This window comes from Bipolaris victoriae, assembly GCF_000527765.1.
Source record: "Bipolaris victoriae FI3 unplaced genomic scaffold scaffold_85, whole genome shotgun sequence".
Taxonomy (NCBI): Eukaryota; Fungi; Ascomycota; class Dothideomycetes; order Pleosporales; family Pleosporaceae; genus Bipolaris; species Bipolaris victoriae.
Window position 1 is genome coordinate 76,748 of NW_014575307.1, and position 18,316 is coordinate 95,063.

At 52.8% G+C, this 18,316-nt stretch overlaps 8 protein-coding genes across 8 annotated transcripts; 5 read left to right on the forward strand and 3 right to left on the reverse strand.

Annotated features, from left to right (window-relative positions):
• Positions 1 to 912: 912 nt before the first annotated feature.
• Positions 913 to 2,502, forward strand: COCVIDRAFT_18617 (hypothetical protein; the record flags this gene model as incomplete). The annotated part of the gene is made up of 2 exons (XM_014698010.1): positions 913 to 1,205; positions 1,260 to 2,502. 2 exons carry the CDS (start codon positions 913 to 915, stop codon positions 2,500 to 2,502), a joined length of 1,536 nt encoding a protein of 511 aa, XP_014553496.1.
• Positions 2,503 to 2,846: 344 nt separating this feature from the next.
• On the reverse strand, positions 2,847 to 3,795 carry COCVIDRAFT_107464 (hypothetical protein; the record flags this gene model as incomplete). Its single annotated transcript, XM_014698040.1, has 5 exons — positions 2,847 to 3,052; positions 3,152 to 3,368; positions 3,430 to 3,505; positions 3,568 to 3,633; positions 3,746 to 3,795. The coding sequence occupies 5 exons, from the start codon at positions 3,793 to 3,795 to the stop codon at positions 2,847 to 2,849; spliced, it is 615 nt and encodes a 204-aa protein (XP_014553526.1).
• Positions 3,796 to 4,710: 915 nt separating this feature from the next.
• Positions 4,711 to 5,432, reverse strand: COCVIDRAFT_18619 (hypothetical protein; the record flags this gene model as incomplete). The annotated part of the gene is made up of 2 exons (XM_014698011.1): positions 4,711 to 5,332; positions 5,386 to 5,432. The coding sequence occupies 2 exons, from the start codon at positions 5,430 to 5,432 to the stop codon at positions 4,711 to 4,713; spliced, it is 669 nt and encodes a 222-aa protein (XP_014553497.1).
• A 482-nt stretch (positions 5,433 to 5,914) lies between these two features.
• COCVIDRAFT_107391 (hypothetical protein) lies at positions 5,915 to 7,978 on the forward strand (the record flags this gene model as incomplete). Its single annotated transcript, XM_014698041.1, has 2 exons — positions 5,915 to 5,985; positions 6,010 to 7,978. 2 exons carry the CDS (start codon positions 5,915 to 5,917, stop codon positions 7,976 to 7,978), a joined length of 2,040 nt encoding a protein of 679 aa, XP_014553527.1.
• Positions 7,979 to 8,465: 487 nt separating this feature from the next.
• Positions 8,466 to 10,712, reverse strand: COCVIDRAFT_18621 (hypothetical protein; the record flags this gene model as incomplete). The annotated part of the gene is made up of 5 exons (XM_014698012.1): positions 8,466 to 8,770; positions 8,823 to 9,027; positions 9,076 to 10,127; positions 10,181 to 10,526; positions 10,605 to 10,712. The coding sequence occupies 5 exons, from the start codon at positions 10,710 to 10,712 to the stop codon at positions 8,466 to 8,468; spliced, it is 2,016 nt and encodes a 671-aa protein (XP_014553498.1).
• A 502-nt stretch (positions 10,713 to 11,214) lies between these two features.
• On the forward strand, positions 11,215 to 11,412 carry COCVIDRAFT_107481 (hypothetical protein; the record flags this gene model as incomplete). Its single annotated transcript, XM_014698042.1, has 1 exon — positions 11,215 to 11,412. The coding sequence occupies one exon, from the start codon at positions 11,215 to 11,217 to the stop codon at positions 11,410 to 11,412; it is 198 nt and encodes a 65-aa protein (XP_014553528.1).
• Positions 11,413 to 11,808: 396 nt separating this feature from the next.
• Positions 11,809 to 13,382, forward strand: COCVIDRAFT_40480 (hypothetical protein; the record flags this gene model as incomplete). Its single annotated transcript, XM_014698043.1, has 4 exons — positions 11,809 to 11,907; positions 11,965 to 12,029; positions 12,087 to 12,219; positions 12,276 to 13,382. 4 exons carry the CDS (start codon positions 11,809 to 11,811, stop codon positions 13,380 to 13,382), a joined length of 1,404 nt encoding a protein of 467 aa, XP_014553529.1.
• Positions 13,383 to 14,211: 829 nt separating this feature from the next.
• Positions 14,212 to 18,148, forward strand: COCVIDRAFT_29300 (hypothetical protein; the record flags this gene model as incomplete). Its single annotated transcript, XM_014698044.1, has 9 exons — positions 14,212 to 14,302; positions 14,359 to 14,377; positions 14,444 to 14,462; positions 14,518 to 14,614; positions 14,671 to 15,343; positions 15,395 to 15,431; positions 16,142 to 17,275; positions 17,369 to 17,524; positions 17,579 to 18,148. The coding sequence occupies 9 exons, from the start codon at positions 14,212 to 14,214 to the stop codon at positions 18,146 to 18,148; spliced, it is 2,796 nt and encodes a 931-aa protein (XP_014553530.1).
• Positions 18,149 to 18,316: the final 168 nt, after the last annotated feature.

An 18,316-nucleotide genomic window follows, 5' to 3' on the forward strand; every position in this document is an offset into this window, starting at 1 on the left:
TGGAAACCACCACTCGTGTCACTGGTACTCATGGGTCAAATGAAGTGCGCCAATAGGTTGGGTATATGAAAGCATTTTAATTATCCATTCCAACTGCTACAAGCATGTAGAGGTGATGTTACAATTTTTCGGAAAATCGGTAATCGATAGTGACTTGATGAAGTAAGAAAATGCCCAGTGGTACGTTTCTTTGTGTCATGGCTACCCTAATAATCACCCTATTACCCCACCATGAACCGACATTTGGCGTGATGACCCTTGGTACATTGCAGCCTATAAACATTTGCTCTTCTTTCTGCACCAGCCCCTTCTGGACTATCGTACCATGCCGAAGCGTGTCGGATGCATACTTAGACTCTTCATTATGGCATCTTGACACATAGGGCGGATGTCCAAGGAATAAAGGACATGCAGAACCGACACACGTGGTTCGCTGACAACAAACTAACTACCCCGCGCCAGTAACTCTCCGTGACACTGCCGTGGCGTACGAGGCGTCTGCGGCGTGTATCGGATCGGATTGCCAAGTTTATCGTCTGGAAGGGGTTTAGTCGAAGGGTTCACAACGTAGACTAGATCTTAGAGGCTCACTTGGTCGAGCTTATGCGGGGATAGCAACGGGTTAGAGCCGGTTGCCCAAGTAGCTCTATCAGCGGCACCGAGAGATTGTCGGTATAAAAGGCGGTGGCGCTCTTTGCGAGGTATGCTCCTGGGTTTGATTCTAGTATTCTGTTCAGAGAGTTTCAATAGTATTCAATCTCTCTCTCTCTTTCTCTGGATTGTGCCATTGCAAGACACCCCGCCGACACCCATTTGATTGGCGTCGCGTCTCCCCGCACCCCGACTGTGCATCCCCAACATCTTCTTTGAAACCACGTTTGCACGCTACATACACCGACAGCTGTATACACAATGGCTTATCTTCTTCGTACTGCCGGCCGCTCGCGGGCAGTTCTTCCTCGCGTGAATGCTCACACAGCCTCAAGGGTGCCAACGGCGCTCAACAGACGATATGCTACCGCAGCCGCCGCAGTCGCTACAGACAGCGGAGAGCAGTCATTCTTCCCCGATGAGCCCAAGCAGCCAATTGTGAAGACACAGATTCCCGGGCCCAACAGCCAAAAAGCTATTGAGAAGCTCGGCAAGGTGTTTGATATCCGAAGCTTGAACATGATGGCCGACTATTCACGAAGCTACGGCAACTAGTACGTTTCTTATAATCGAACTTAGGGGTAGATAAACTGACTTTTTTTGAATAGTATTGCCGACCTAGACGGCAATGTACTTCTCGATGTGTATGCCCAGATTGCCTCTATCCCAGTTGGCTACAACAACCCATCTCTTCTTCTCGCAGCCACCTCCCCGGAAATGGCCTCAGCCATCATCAACCGACCCGCTCTCGGAAACTTCCCTCAGCACGACTGGGCCGACATCCTCGAGAGCGGCATCCTCTCCGTAGCACCCAAAGGCCTCAACCAAGTCTTCACCGCACAAGCCGGTTCCGACGCCAACGAGCTTGCCTACAAAGCCGCCTTCATGTGGAAGCGCCAGCAGCAACGCGGCGGTGCAGACGTCGACTTCTCTGCTGAAGATATCGCCTCGTCCATGAACAACAAATCCCCCGGTGCCCCTGACATGTCGATTCTCAGCTTCAAAACCGGGTTCCACGGCCGCCTCTTCGGCAGTCTCTCCACCACGCGCTCAAAGCCCATCCACAAACTCGACATCCCCGCCTTCGACTGGCCCCAAGCCCCCTTCCCGCAGCTCAAGTACCCGCTCTCCGAGCACGAAGCCGAAAACCGACAAGAAGAGCAGCGCTGCCTCGACGAAACCGAGCACCTCCTCACGACCTACCACAACAAGCCCGTGGCCGCCGTCGTCGAGCCCGTGCAATCCGAAGGCGGCGACAACCACGCCACGCCCTTCTTCTTCCAAGGCCTCCGCCAAATCACAAAAAAACACAACGTCCTCCTCATCGTCGACGAAGTCCAAACCGGCGTCGGCGCAACCGGCAAATTCTGGGCCCACGACCACTGGAATCTCGCTTCCCCACCCGACATTGTCACTTTCTCCAAGAAAGCCCAAACTGCAGGGTACTATTTCGGAAACGACGACTTGAGACCCAACAAGCCGTACCGTCAGTTCAATACCTGGATGGGCGACCCCGCCCGCGCTATCTTGTTCCGCGCTATTATCCAGGAAATTCAGCGGCTCGATCTTGTGAGTAGCACGGCTGCTACCGGCGATTACCTTTTCGCTGGCTTGGAGAGGCTGGCGGACAAGTATCCCGCTGAAATTCAGAATCTGCGTGGAAAGGGGCAGGGGACGTTTATTGCGTTTGATAGTGTGCGTAGGGATGAGGTGCTCAAGAAGGCGAAAGCCCAGGGGGTTAATATTGGAGGGTCGGGTGAGAGGGCGGTGAGGTTGCGGCCTATGCTTATTTTCCAGAAGCAGCATGCGGATTTGTTGCTGGAGAGGTTGGAGAATGTGTTTAGGGAGTAGATGTCTGAAGGGGATTTCATAAGTAAGGTGTTTTTGGCGTTTTTTTCTTCGCCTTTGATGTAGGGTATCGGGATTTAAGTTGGCCCTCTTTTTGGTATTGTGCATAAGAAAACCATGTTGGACTATTTGATAGTTATATTGTTTCCATTTCTTTCATGTTGTATCTGGGTTAGCATCTTATCAGAGTACATTGTGAGCGCCAGTTCTTCCTCTCTTTACTGAGCCCACTTTCCCTCTTCCGACACTTGCTCTATCCGAAGCCCCAGATGACACCTTCTCTTCTTTGTTCTAGCGAATAAATCTCCATCTTTGTCTTTCTATGACGAAGAAATCAAAGAAGATGCTCAGCTCGCTCCTGCCAACCTCCAACAAACATTCACCAATGCCGCAGTAGCACTGATATGGGCAAACGTCCTCGGCAGCGCCACATTACCCACATACGCCGGATAGTGCACCATGAGTTTCGCCATAACATGGAAGCCAAGCAGGTTAACAATCTGAGCATCGTTGGGCGCCATAATCTGAGCTAGAGCTGCAGCAAGAGCGAATGCTATTATCCCACTTGCATCAGCAACTGAACATCAATTCGGCAGTCAAATCCACCAGGGATTTGGAAATGAAGACATGGGGTAGAGGGGAAAAAACCTACCGGGAAAGTTCTCCATAAGAGCATAATGCGCACTACGTAGTCTGAGCGGCAGACCCTCGAGCTGATGCACGTACTTTCTCGGGTGGTCGTTGTCGAAGCCCTCGCGGCGACCCATGGCTTGGCCTGCGGCGGAGAGGGCACCCGAGGCACCGAAAGTCCAGAAGAGGTAGAGAGTGGCAAGAGCGGGGATGGCGCGACCTGAAGTTATGCCCGTGGTCTTTTTGGGTTGGTTTAGCCTGTGTTGGTTCTGTATGTGGGGTTCGGAAGATGGGGCTTACGTTGATTCCGGGGAGGAGCTTAATGATTGCATGGACGAGAGATTGGCATATACTCTCTGGGGCCGTGAGGTAGGTGCTTTTGCTGGTTGTTAGAATTTGGGAGTTGGAGGTGGGTGACGTTGCGTGTGCAGTACGTACGTGACTGGAACGAAGGCGATGTACATGGGCGCTGCAGCCATGACCATTGCTCCCGAGGGGTTGACACTGCGATTGTGTGTGTTAGTGGATTTTTGCAACATTTCTATTCGTACTTTGTGTCTCCCGGTTTCGTCCGTCAAATCCGATATGTGAAGAGCAGACGAGTAGAAATACTCACATGCCATTGCCGGCGGCCGCTTGCTTTGCCTGCTCTTGCTTGTCTGCCATATTTGTCTCTTCTTGTGTTCGCGTCGATCTACAGTCTAGTTGGAGAAGACAGGTCTAGACGTGTGTGTGTGTGTGTGTGTGAAAAAGAAAAGAAGAAGCTAATCAAGTCCCGAGGGGTGGAAGTGATGTGCCCGTCTACCGAAAAGGGCAAGCACTACCGTGGTGAATCGGGTATTAGGTAGGAGGAAGTGAGCACGAGGCCTACTATATACAAAGAAGACCATGGCCCCATTGCTCACTGGCACTTGCGTGGCCGATTATCGATGACGTGTGGGCCATTCGCATCCCACCTTTGCGGCGTATATAGAGGCCGAGGGGATGGGTGGTGTGTGTGTCAAGCGTCGGGACTATACCCTTGGCAGGTTCATTGGCCGGGGGTGGGGTCGCTGCCGCTGGCTTTAGATGAGGCAGCGTGGCTGGGGTCTGGACTAGGCCCTGTGCCTATCTGCGGGGTTCTATCGCATCCGAAGATGTACGAAAAGAGCATGCTGGGTGTAGAGTATTTGGAAGCGCTAGATAATTACGTTTGTAGCTGTCCTGTTTCGCACATGTGGCAGCCTTGGCCTTCATTTCCTCCATATCGAGGCGTTTTAATGCAGATTGACCATGTGCGGATGGCTGCAGATCCCACCTGCACTCATCAACTGGGCGCGCTACCACAATGGTCTAGCCCCGCTTGTTAGCCTTGTCCTTTCATGGATCAGCAGCAGATAGGGTGTTAATAGCGAGCACACAGAAGAGTCCTGTAGCATGACATATGAGGCTAGTCAAGTCGGAGCTGGACATGGCATTGTTTGAAGATCATATTTCAAGCCTCTGACCAAACCAGATAGCAATCGCTAAACTGTATATTTTAGGCCCCCGTCGATCCACCCGTTTCCCTTCTTCCTCGCGACAAACAACCGACGGAGAAAGCTAATTTTCTTCCCAAGTCAGGTTAAAACGTCCGGGCGCATTCTCGTACTCATTCAAGCATGTAATGACCTCGTCGGCTGTGAGAGCCTCCGACAAGATTCCAGCGTTGGTAGGCGCAATGAAGCCGCTCTTGACGGCATTCTTGACCCACTCAATCAGTCCACTCCAGTATCCATCGATGTTGAAGACAATGACTGGCATGCTGTGAATGCCCAATTGGTTCCACGTTGTAATCTCCATGAGCTCTTCAAACGTTCCGTAGCCGCCTGATAGAGCCACGAAGCCGCCACCAGGGCCTCCCTTGATGACTTCCTGAGCCATCATCTGCTTTCGTGTATGCATGTCCTTGACAACCGTTGTGCGTCCATAGATTGATTCATCGATAGTGTGCTTGTCGGGATCGGCAGGGTCATGGTTCTGCTCGAGGCGGGTGAGAGCAGCGGGAATGATGCCGTGGACGCTGTCAGGGCCTGAGAGCGAGACAAGAGTACGTGCTACTTCTCCCATGAGGCCCACAGTGCCACCGCCATAGACGAGCTTGGTGTTTGCCTTGTGTAGGGCATGTGCAAGAGCGCGGGCAGCTTCCATGTGCACGGGTGATGTGCCGCTCGAGGCGCCGCAACTATGGCAATTAGCGTGTGATTGGAGAGAGAGAAAAGGCCAATTTGCACATACAAGACGCAGACGACGGGCTGCTTGGGGGTGTCATTGGTAGTTGCCATGTTGTGCAGATGATGTTCGTATGTGTTCGGAACAGGCTCGGAACGAAATGTGCCAGAGAAAATGGATGACGGTATAGTTACACAAGGTTCAAGCCGGCGGTGCTAGCAAGTGGGTGTACTTTGGTGTTGTCAAGTCCAAGGGAGAGAAGAAAAGGTAGGCAAAGGACCGTGTTGTCGACTCATACACACATACATATCCGCACATATAATAGGCAGCAGACGCAGGGCCTGGTGGGCCTGTAGCATGCAAAAGACGTGCAGTTCGGTCAGCCGCATTGCGTCACCCCAGCCCAGCCTATGCCGGCATGCCGCCCGCCCATGTGGCTAGACCCTGACACTACCAGCCCGTCTTGGCCCGCCCCAACTTCTCCGCCCGCTCTGCCAGGCCATCTGTTCTCCCATCGCGACTCCACGTTTCTTCTTCTTGGTTTCCTGGACACCAATCTGCTCAAGCCGGAATTCCAATTCCGCACGCTGCTATCATGCCAGAGGCACAAGCAGCCGCCCAGGCGCCCGAGCAGGGCAAGAGCGCAAGTTGCCCCAACGCCCCTCTGTGCTGCAATGTATACTAACATAGCCCGCAGCTGCTCACGTCCATTGCCCAGAGCGTGGGCATCTTCATGCTTATCCAAGGTGGAATGAAGTACATTATGCCACAGGCCCAAAAGACTGCGCCCTCCGCCGCCGACCCGTCCCAACCCGGAGCAGTCGTCCAACCATCTGGCAATGTTGTGATACCCGCTTGGGAGCAGCGTCCACAATCCCTTGCGCCAGGCGTTCAATGGAGCCACATACCCTATGCCGTCGCACCCATGTGGCCTGTCGGTACTGAGATGGACATTGCCATGTACATCTCAGCCTCCGTCGCTATGCCGCCGCTCAAATCCATGCCCAAAGAGTCGCTCTTGATTCACGAGACGAACTTCAAGTATGGAGATTACAGCGAGAATAGAGAAATCGACCTCGAGTTCAAAGTACCCAAGGAGGTACAGCGCAACGCGACGCTTCTTGCTCACTTCTACGTGGCGCAGAGCGGCAGTGTGCTTGATCCCACGCAACCGGGCTACGATACCGCAAAGGCTTACCACTTCATTCGACCCTTGTCGCAGTACCAGCCCAAGAAGAAGATTGCAAAGACGAGGAACTTGCTAAGCGACATGCCTGAGAAAAGCGAGGTTGAGACGGAAGAGGAGAAGAACGCGCCCAAGATTGTAGCTAACTACTACCACCCCAACTTCACCGTGTCCCTCATCCCCGACTCAGGCACTGTGCAGTTCGCTAGCATGCATCCTGGCCCCCGAAAGTACATTACGCTTGAAGCGACTGGCGCGCGAGATGAGACGGGTCAGCACGGCTGGTACTACCCCATTGTCTTTACAAACACGTTTTGGCAGCTCAAAAAGGATATGATTGAGGTCAACGAAACCGTCACTACCCTTCCACTTCATGTAAAGCTCAACAACTACGCTCACTGGAAGTTTAACATCTTCGCCGCCGTCGATGAAAACCTCAACGCCAATGCCCGAGCTGCGGCCGCCGGTCAGTCTACACCTGGAGGTGGCGACGGCTCCGAGATGGAAATGTTCAAGGAGATCATCATCGACAGCAACTCGTACCTTCTTGCTGTCACCGCCGTCGTCTCAGTCCTCCACATGATCTTCGAGATGCTCGCCTTCAAGAACGACGTGCAGCATTGGCGCAAGAAAAAGGACAACGTCGGCACCTCTGTCCGCACCATCCTCGCCAACGTCGTCATGCAAGCCATCATCTTCCTCTACCTCATCGACAACAACGAAAACACGTCGTACATGATCCTCTTCGGCCAAGGCATGGGCATGGCCATCGAAGCCTGGAAAATCACCAAATCTGTAAACGTCCGCGTCCGCCCTACCGCCCCGGGTTCCCTCCTCCCTTACACCGTCGTCTTCGAAGACAAGCACGTGCTCTCTGAAACGGAAAAGAAGACGGAGGAATACGACGCCATTGCCTTCAAATACCTCTACATGGTCGCTATCCCGCTCCTCGTCGCCTACGCAATCTACTCCCTCATGTACGAAACCCACAAGTCATGGTACTCGTTCATCATCACCACGCTCGTCGGCTCCGTCTACGCATACGGCTTCCTCATGATGGTCCCCGCCCTCTACATCAACTACAGACTCCAGTCCGTAGCCCACATGCCCGGCCGCGCAATGACATACAAGTTCCTCAACACCTTCATCGACGACTTGTTCGCCTTTACCATCAAAATGCCCACCCTGCATCGCCTTGCCACCCTCCGTGACGACGTCATTTTCTTCGTCTACCTCTTTCAAACATGGAAGTACAAGGTTGATTATAACCGTGTTAATGAGTTTGGCCAGGGCGGCGATGACGAGGAGGTCGAGGAGAAAGATGCAAATAAGCCGCTGGCTGCGCATCCCGATGGCGATAAGTCGCTCAAGGTGCCCGATGCACAAAAGGTCCAAGAGGTGGCCAAGGAGAAGGAGCAGGCGGCTGCTGCTACGGGCAGTGAGAAGAAGGGTAAAGCGACAAAGAGGAAGTAAAGAGGACTAGAAAAAGGCTGTTCTTCTACCCTCTTTTTTTTTCGTTGCTCAGGGAGGAATTTCACGGGAGGAAAAAAAACTTTTTTGTTGTCGTCATGTAGTATTCCCTTTGAAGACTCCAAATGTAATAAATGGCGATGCCTGTTGTTTTTCCTCGATTGCACACACACAAAAATATATAATTGCACATGACATTATCAATTAGCAATACTATACACAAGAGTCCATTGCCTTCTTCAAATATACATGAAGCAAAAAAAAAGTTGACCTTGTTTACACAGTAAATAAAAGAGTTTTGCAAAGAGCTGCCACAACGCCTTGCAATGCTTTGAACATATGCTGAAAGCGAAAAAAGAGATTTTTTTTCCCACCCTCCCTCTCTGTCCCCACCCCTAGAGACTTGAAACGTATAAAAGTCGAGAAAAGAGCCGCCCCTTCAAAGGAAATCCCCGTATATGCATGTCGGGAATTAAAAACTGTGGCAATGTCATGAAAAGCCGGGGAGCTGGAAACCAAACCCAGGTACGGCCGGCGGAACTGCAACACCCTGATCAGCTCTGGGCGACACATGGCGGGGATCATTAGCGTTTCCTCGGTCGTGCTTGCGGAACTTGTGTTGGGCGGCGTTCTCAGGCCCGGGGCGTGCACCGCCAAAGTTGTTGGGTGCTGCATCGGCGCGCTCGTTCAAGTTCTCACGTCCATTAGAGTTGCTACGTCCAGCATGGTCTCCACGGGCACCGTAGCCCCCACGCCCGCCGCGAGGAGCATCGGTCGGCACACGTCGGCTGATGGCTGTGATTTTGTTAGCGGTAAAAACCCCCATGCGGCGAAAAGACAGGCATACCCTTGGAAGAAACACCGGCCCCAATCTCGATATCCGGCTCTTCAATAACCATGCCACCTTCGAGAGCACGACCGCCAGTTCCGCCATACTCAGCGGTCAATGCCCATTTACGATCAGCCTCGGTAAGCCGAGAAATGGGAATCACACTGATGCCCGTCTGGTAGTCACTGCAATCACGAGGACCAAATCCGACACCCCATCGCGTCTGCACCCATTAGTCATGTACATGATTACAAAGAATACGCATCCTTACCTGGCGCGCTTTAGACTGTGCAACAGGATCATTCAAGCTGTCCATGCCCTGCTTGGCAGCAAGAGCATCGGGGCGGGTCAACATCTTGACAAAGGCATGTCGCTTATCTTGGTTAACAATGCACGTTTGGACCCTACCAAAGCGAGAAAAGATGCTCCGAATCTCACTCTCTGTTCCGCCAGCACCGCCTACAAACAATGTACGACTAAGCACTCTGATATTATCGCGTGGAAGGGTCTCATCCCAATCAATATACTTGGACTGGCCATATGCTGTTGCCCTAGGCGGGCTTGGCTGTCGTCGCGGTGGCGAGCGTTGCCGATATTCACTACGATCATTACGTCCTCCTTTTTGTTTGCCGCGGCTACGGCCGCGCTCACCTCGCTCAAAGCGTTGCGAATTGCCTTCAGGGCCTGCATTTGGGTCGTAAACACCATATGTTGGGCTCTCCCGACGATTGGGGTTGGGAGGAGACCTATCCCCAGGCGATCGTCGACGTTGAAAGCCCGGCGATCGGCTACGGTCTCGCATTCTACTGTCTGTCTGATCATACCGATCTGTTTGGTTACCGTTGATTACAATTGACTGCCCTTGTGGGGGTGTCTGTGTAGCCACTGGAGGTTGTAAGGGCAACATAGACAGTCCACCACTCTGAGCTGTGGCTAATGCGTTCAAAACCTGTATTGCCTGATCGGGTTGGATTGAACCAGCACTCATGGCCTGTAGAATCTGTCCTGCGAGTTCATTCATTCCAGCGGGTGGGACAGGCAAACCGGGCTGTCCTGTTGTTACAGCAGGCGGCGGAGGCACAAAACCAGGAGGTGGAGGTGGCAATACGTTTTGTTGGAAAGGAAACGCAGGAGGTGCTGCAGGTGGAGCATTAGTAGGTATATTCTGGTGGCTAATGCCGGCGAGGGCAGCAAACAGAGCATTAGTGTCTTGTGATGGTTGCGCCGGAGGTGGCGGGGCAAGTGGCTGTGGGTTAGCAGTCTGTCCGTTGAAGGTTGGGGCTATGCCATTGCTCTTGGGTGGCTCTACAGGTAATGGAACGCCTGAGTTACCGTGCGTTAGCTGGAGAAAAGGCAACGCGTAGGCCTCTACCTACTATTGTGACCGCCATTCAGTTGCTGTTTGAAGGAGGCTAGCATGTCGTGTGGAAACGTCTGGCCACGCTCCCAGATGTCTATAAGCTTGGAAATCTTCTCCTTTTGAGTGTCTGGTGCAGACTGGATGAGATTCATCATCATGGCGGGTAGCACATCTCGCATCATCTGCACTCCTGAAGCATATGTTCCTGGCACGGCATTCTTGGACACGGTCTGGCCGGCCTGCTTAGCCCTCTCCACCCACTGGCGGGCGACTGCATCTACGACGTATAGCACTCCTAGCTTATGTGTGACGGCGCTGTTCTGAAGCTGCTGAGCGATCTTCTGGACGATGACGGGGTGGGACTACATGTGAGTTCAAGTCCTTAGTATGATGACCAAAGCGCGCAGAGGTTATGGACAAGGTCCTTGCGACTGGCATACCTGAATGTTGTCAACGCACAGTTGCGTGATGGCTTTGATCTTGGTGGGTGTGACTCCAGGCGGCTTGAGCGCCTGGAGGGATTGCAATTGTGTGCCTAGTTCGTCCATGGCTGCCACGACAATGTTCAATGTGCCAGATCAGAGATGTGAAGCGAAAGGAAAAGACGGCCCTTGGCAATGCACCACGGGGGCCAAAGCGTGTGGTGAGAGAACCGAGAAGGCAAACACGCAGCAGACTTTACTTGAAACCCACAAGAGGCGAGCCGAAGCAAGAAGATCTAGGCAGTAGTAGAGTACTGTACGAAGACTGTAGGCGAAAGGAGCGCTGAGCTGTCCCCTGACGCGGGCGAGGCGAGCTGCTGGCCCAGTCAACCAAGGACGCGAGCGCGCAGTTGGAAAATTGGCTGCGCAAGCGATGTCACCACGAAGCGCGATAGTCGCAGCAAGCCAGAGAGTCAATGGAAGCAGTGTGAATGGGCCGCGAGAGATGGTGGTGGTCTACGTCAAGGGCGCAGTTGCAGAGGTGAGCAGAACGTCAGAAGGCGAGACGAGTCGGCAAGTTTGCCAGAGCCACGCTAGCGGGGCACGTGACATGACCTCGGCCAAGCAAATGCACGTCTTCACGAGCCCTGCAGCGCGAGATGCAAACAGGATGCAAGCAGGACGCACGCCTGCCTCGGGCCTTGGGACATTTTGTACGAGTTGCCTCTTTGGCGCTGCAGTAAGTAAGCAGTCCTCAACGCCGGCCTTTTGCCCGGCCCAAGCATTGGAGGGCTCTGCCGACGCCATTTTCTTATTCCGGGCCTAGCCCTCGATACTTTGTACCTACATACTTACTAGCTAGGTACCTGTCCTTACACGGGGCTCGCGGCCACAGTAGCCCACTCCCATGCTGCTGTCCACCGCCAAGGCAACAAAACCAAGTGGCTCTTATGTAACACAGGCCGCCTGCGCAAGCCCGACAAAAGAATTGGCTGCGCTAAAGTGCGTGTTCCTGACATGGAGTAATTGTTGAACACCGGAAAAGAGAGACCTCCGAACGATGCCCGCGCGGGTGGTAGTTGTTTGGCCATGGCGGCATGGGTGTGCAGCCATGACGAGACCGTGCTGAGCTCCACCAGTATTTTCTTGCATCGTTCCGACGCAACCTTTTTAACTCCCTCCCGCCCATCCGACTTCTCATCATCCTTCACATTTCATCACAATGGCATCTGCTCTGCGTTTGTCAAGCGCTTTCCGCGCCGCCACCCCCCTGCGGACCACAGCCTTCAATGGCCTCCGCTTCTACTCCAGCAAGACTACGGTAGGCCCTCTACAGCCATCCTGAAGCCAATGCATCCGCTTACCCATCCAATTGCAGTCGCTGAAGGAGACCTTCGCCAACAAGCTGCCTGGCGAGATCGAGAAGATCAAGAAGCTCCGCAAGTGCGTTTTTGTCAAAGCCCGTATCCACCCCACTACCAGACTGACATCATAACCCAGAGAGCACGGCAACAAGGTCATCGGCGAGGTCACCCTTGACCAGGTCTACGGCGGTGCCCGTGGCATCAAGTCCCTCGTCTGGGAGGGTTCCGTCCTCGACTCCGAGGAGGGTATCCGTTTCCGTGGCAAGACTGTACGTGGTGACATTTTCATCCCGGCGCACACAGATCCGCCGCTAACACGCAACAGATCCCCGAATGCCAGGAACTCCTCCCCAAGGCCCCTGGTGGCCAGGAGCCTCTCCCCGAAGGTCTCTTCTGGCTTCTTCTGACCGGTGAGGTCCCCTCTGAGCAGCAGGTCCGCGACCTCTCTGCTGAGTGGGCTGCCCGCTCCGATGTCCCCAAGTTCGTTGAGGAGCTCATTGACCGCTGCCCAAGCGACCTCCACCCCATGGCCCAGTTCTCCCTCGCCGTCACTGCTCTCGAGCACGAGTCCAACTTCGCAAAGGCCTACGCCAAGGGCATGCACAAGTCGCAATACTGGGAGCACACCTTCGAGGACTCCATGGACCTCATTGCCAAGCTCCCCACCATCGCCGCAAAGATCTACCGTAACATCTACAAGGACGGCAAGGTCGCTCCCATCCAGAAGGACAAGGACTACTCGTTCAACCTGGCCCACCAGCTTGGTTTCTCCGAGAACAAGGACTTTGTTGAGCTGATGCGTCTGTACCTCACCATCCACACTGACCATGAGGGTGGTAACGTCAGCGCCCACACCACCCACTTGGTCGGATCCGCTCTCAGCTCCCCCTACCTTTCTTTGGCCGCTGGTCTGAACGGTCTTGCCGGTCCTCTTCACGGACTGGCTAACCAGGAGGTCCTTGTCTGGCTCCAGAAGATGAAGAAGGCTATTGGCAACGACCTCAGCGATCAGGCCATCAAGGACTACCTCTGGTCTACCCTCAAGGCTGGCCAGGTCGTTCCCGGTTACGGCCACGCTGTTCTCCGCAAGACTGACCCCCGCTACGTCTCCCAGCGCGAGTTCGCCCAGAAGCACCTGCCCGACGACCCCATGTTCAAGCTCGTCAGCCAGGTCTACAAGATCGCCCCCGGCGTCCTCACCGAGCACGGCAAGACCAAGAACCCATACCCCAACGTCGACGCCCACTCTGGTGTCCTCCTCCAGTACTACGGCCTTACCGAGCAGAACTACTACACCGTCCTCTTCGGTGTCTCCCGTGCTCTCGGAGTCCTTCCTCAGCTCATCATTGACCGTGCTGTCGGCGCCCCCATTGAGAGGCCCAAGTCCTTCAGCACTGAGGCTTATGCTAAGCTGGTTGGTGCTCAGCTGTAAGCACGTTATCACGTCGGGTTTTAGTGTCTTGAAAATATGGAGGAGTTTACTTGAGATTCAGAGATACCTAGTCCCTTGTAAATTATGAAATGTAAAGATATGAAAGGAAGCGCTATGGCTCCATCGCAACTCACACATTTTCCAATTGAGCGACGTACTGTAATACTACGCCTTGATGATGAAGATATATTAATCCCCGTAGCTTCCTATTTCCTACGAGCACATTGACTGTAACGGGGGATAGGCCGCGGAGGTAGTCCCAAAGCACCGAAAGCACTAAACCCACCCAATGGGAACAGAGCAAAAAGCAACCTAAGAAGAAAACTAACCGGAACACCGGGGTACACCCGCGGCCCTGGAGTTTCTCCCTGAGCGATGGGGAACCGATACGGACTGTTGGGCTGGGCCAGCCACCTACGGAATCCGAGAGCCGATGGCGACATGTTGCACCGTGTCGAGGTACAATGGTGCCAATTGTTTGCAGCAAAGTGGAAAGGAGAATTTAAATTCAGGGGATCAACCTGGCGCAGTGTGTGCTCGACGCCGCAAAAGTAAATCCACCACTCTCTCGGGAAGGCGGGCGCGGAAAGGGTCAAAGTCGGGTGGGATCGCTCGTGCGCCAAGAACCCGATAGCTTCAGGAACACCCCCAGTTATAGCGCCGGTCGGCGGTCAACAAGCAACACAGACCACCTTGCAGAGTTCATATCGTCTTTTTTCATGCTGCACCTTCTTCTCATTTTCTGCACACTTGATATCACTCATATTTGCGACGGAGCACCCTTTTGCCTTGGTCAGGCCCCATATCTTCGACAACAAACCCCCAGAGAATGAGTTCCAAGCCTATCACCGGCACGCCTGGCGTTGCCAGCGCTGCGCCAAAACTCGAGAAGAAGCCGGTCAAGTTTAGCAATTTGTTGCGTGAGTTGTCCAGGGCGCATTGGTGTCCGGAAATGTATGCTGATTGTAGCCGACAGTCGGTGCTGGTCTCAACATGTTCGAGTGAGTACACAGCCCACCTTGATGCCACACTTCGCGGAATCTATACTGACAGGACCGCAGAGTAACAACTCTGGGACAGGTACCCAACCCCCGATCGTATCTCGAAACAGGACTACGCTGACAATTGAGGATAGCCGTTGGAGGTCGTCAAAACCACCATGGCTGCCAACCGGTCTGAAGGTTTCTCGGGTGCCATTCGCCGCATCTGGGCCCGTGGAGGTGTTCTTGGCTGTTAGTCTTCATACCACGATTGGCCTCGTTTACTGTCTGACAAGCATGATTTCTAGTCTACCAGGGTCTCATTCCGTGGGCCTGGATCGAAGCCTCCACCAAGGGAGCCGTCCTCCTGTTCGTTGCCTCGGAAGCCGAATACTACGCCAAGTCGTTTGGTGCGCCCGACTTTGTCGCCGGTATCTCTGGTGGAATGACGGGTGGTCTTGCGCAGGCCTATGCCACTATGGGCTTCTGCACTTGCATGAAGACAGTCGAGATCACAAAGCACAAGGTCGCCGCCACTGGCGCAAAGCCCCCGGGTACTTTAGAAACCTTCATGCAGATCTGGCGCACCGAGGGTATTCGCGGTATCAACCGTGGTGTCAATGCTGTCGCAGTGCGCCAGGTAACTAACTGGGGTTCCCGCTTCGGTCTGTCCCGTGTCGCCGAGACTGGTATCCGAAAGGTTACCCACAAGGAGCATGGCGAGAAGCTGAGCGTAATTGAGAAAATCACCGCCTCGGCTCTCGGTGGTGGTTTGAGCGCGTGGAACCAGCCCATTGAGGTTATCCGCGTGGAGCTTCAGTCCAAGACTGTTGACCCCAACCGGCCCAAGAACCTGAACGTTGCCTCGGCGTTCAAGTACATCTACTCGAACAATGGTATCAAGGGTCTTTACCGTGGTGTTACTCCCCGAATCGGACTTGGCGTTTGGCAGACGGTTTGCATGGTTGCTTTGGGTGATGTGTATGTTCTATCCCTTATCCTAATGGCGCATATTTACTAACATTATTGTAGCGCAAAGGAGGCTGTTGAGAAACTCACTGGCGACAAGGTTACCGCTAAGCATTAGACGGCGTTTGGGTAATTGATCTGGCGGGCGGTATGATTAGTCTAGAATTTATGCAAATGTCTCGAGGGTGATCTCGGACACTTGAACTTTTGATATCACACGACAGGGCACCATTAACGGTCTACATTGCTATGGAATCATTAGCACAATAATATTATAATGTCTGTGAGGGCAAGAACTTTGTGTCCCTAGAGTGTTGTTGATTTCTTGTTTTTTTTGCATTCACACATGGAGAGTGTTTTGGTTATCAATACACCAGTTAGTTTGGTTGACCATTCTGAATTGAGTTTGTGGGGTAGTAAGTTTGATGCACCGACAACGCGCGGGGTCCAATCAGGAAACAGCGCTCGGCGCTAGTTCACGTCACAGAAGCAAACGGCCAAACTGGTTCAACTCACCTCCGGCAACACACTTTAGGCTAGGACTTTCAGTTCAAGTAAGAATGCAGCATATATCATGAGGAAACACGTCGCTTGTATACCAGCAGGGGAGCATCGTGGAAGCGGTCGGGTGAGTATGAGCTTCTCTCGTCATCTTGCTGCAGCCGTCCGTCACCTACAAAACGCCCTGAATCCATGAAACCAACGAAACCCAGCAGACTTTGAGTGTCTATTTTCATATGCCTCTATTGATTTCTATAGCAAATGCGTTGACCTATTAATCAGAATTATCAATATGCTGACCTGGAATAGTTCGAACTTGACACCCCATCGCCATTCTTGTGTGCATGGCGTTGCGACTTGACCGCGTTCTCGCAGCGACACAACCTGTATTTTCTTGCCGCCACAGATACTTTACACGTTTATCAACCAGGTTTTCCGGATCAAAGCTTGACCAAGGAGCCCGGCCTTGTCCTTCATCCACCCAAGACTGGTCATCGAGGGCAAGGTATCGATCCTTGGGAGCCTCATTCCATCAACCGCGTTCTTGTTGAATACCTTGGTAACGAAGAAGTCCTTCTTATCACCTGCGATGATGGCGATGTAATTGGCTACCGCACCGAGGTAATCTACCGAGCTTTGCAACGACGAACCGACCAAGGTGAGTCTGCTAGCGAGGATGGCGTTCACATCTTCTTCCATCGAAACGTTGGCGCTAGCGCATGGGGCTTAGCTGTGCATCGAGAGGCTCGGATCATTGCCATTAGCGCGAATACTTATAAGATCACTATCGTCGCGTACGCGCTCGCAGATCAAGCTGAAGAACCAGCGAACTCAGAGAACTCAGATAACGACACCTCTGAGTCCTCGAAGTCTGCCTCGCGGTCTCCTTTCTGTAGACAAAACGAGACCATCTTTCATCTTTCCACCACAAACAACCTACCGTCATTGTCATTTTACGGCAGTTCTGGACGTTGGCTTTTGAGTAGCTGCATCGATGGCAAGACAATACTATGGGATCTTCATACCAGGAAGGAAGCAGCTAATTACCAGATGGGATGGTGCAGAAGTGCGGAGAACTTGGACTCTACTCCTCGCTATGAATCACGAGGGTTTATGTGCAATTGCCCGGCTGCTTCAAGCGTGTTGCACGGAGCTTGGGGCACAATAGCACTGGATACGACATCAGCATACTACTTACCCCCCGCAGAAGAAGACGAGTTGAAAATCAAGAATGAGCCAAAAAGCTTTCGGGATGCGACGGCTCAAAAGAAGAAATTTACGGTTGCATCTCTTAACGCATGCATCCCGCCGTATATGGAGCCGAGTGGAAGCGAGGATGAACAGAGTGATCTAGACGACGAGGATACAGATTCTATGGAAGGTCAGACACAAGGAGTCCAGCCACTTGGTTACGTTCAAGGAAGTCTGGCACCGGCTCAAGTGGTAAGTGGTGACTGCTATAGTCTCCTCGAGACGGCGAATACCCGCATCGACCGGCTTCTCCTTACAGATATAATGGATGCTGATACTTCACAGCAAGCTATCCAGACTATGATACAGGCACACCAAAACCCGCAGGATGTACCAGACTTGATATTCAACATGATTGCTCCTGCCAGAACACTATTTAGTTACGAGCCAGCCTTGAAACCTTACTGCGCAATAGAGTATTCTGAAAGTGCCAAGTATCTCGTACGCATTGCCCTTGTGTTTTACTATTAAGGACTTGAATCTGAAATGTCGCAGGCCGAAGGAGAAGATCTTGATAAACCTTTTCTGATTCTTACGAAAGAAGAGATCTTTCTCGTCCAGCGCCCCTTTGTAACAGATACAAAGGATATAATCAGTCAGGTTACATCAATGCAGCGCCCGTTGCATCCCGGCGAGCGGATCCCATCGCTCGCATCGCAAGACCGACACTGCTACTTCTCTCAAATCCCCGAGCTAGGCGTCTTCATTGTCGCATCACCAATTGGCCGTGCAGCAATATTCTCACTCTACAGGACCATGGACGAAGACAGTGCGCACCGACGATACGGCTTCAAGCTTGAATACCTGCTGCCTTTTAAACAGGAGAATGAGAATCAGATTGCGGGTGCGCCGATTGGGCGTATGATTGGCGTGGCGGTTTCTCCGGTCCAGGGCATGTTTGATGGTCAGGGAGATGCAGATGGCACTACCGATCAAGAGCAAGGCGTGCATCAGCCGAGACGATGGCGCATTCTCATGTATTACATGGATCATACGGTGTTGAGCTTTGAGTTGTCGAAGCCGAGGGGGAGCGAGTCGCCTGATTTGGAGGAGTTGGTTGTGTAGGGTTGTTTTCCCCTTTTTCCTTTCACGTGTAGTATTTATTCATGGGATCACTCGGGCAGACTGGGAGTCTTTGAATTCAGGGTGTCAATCGGGAACTTTAGTCTCTTTTAAACTAATGGTTTGCAGTTATAAAATGTAACGGTATCATCGAAATGAGATGTCTAATAA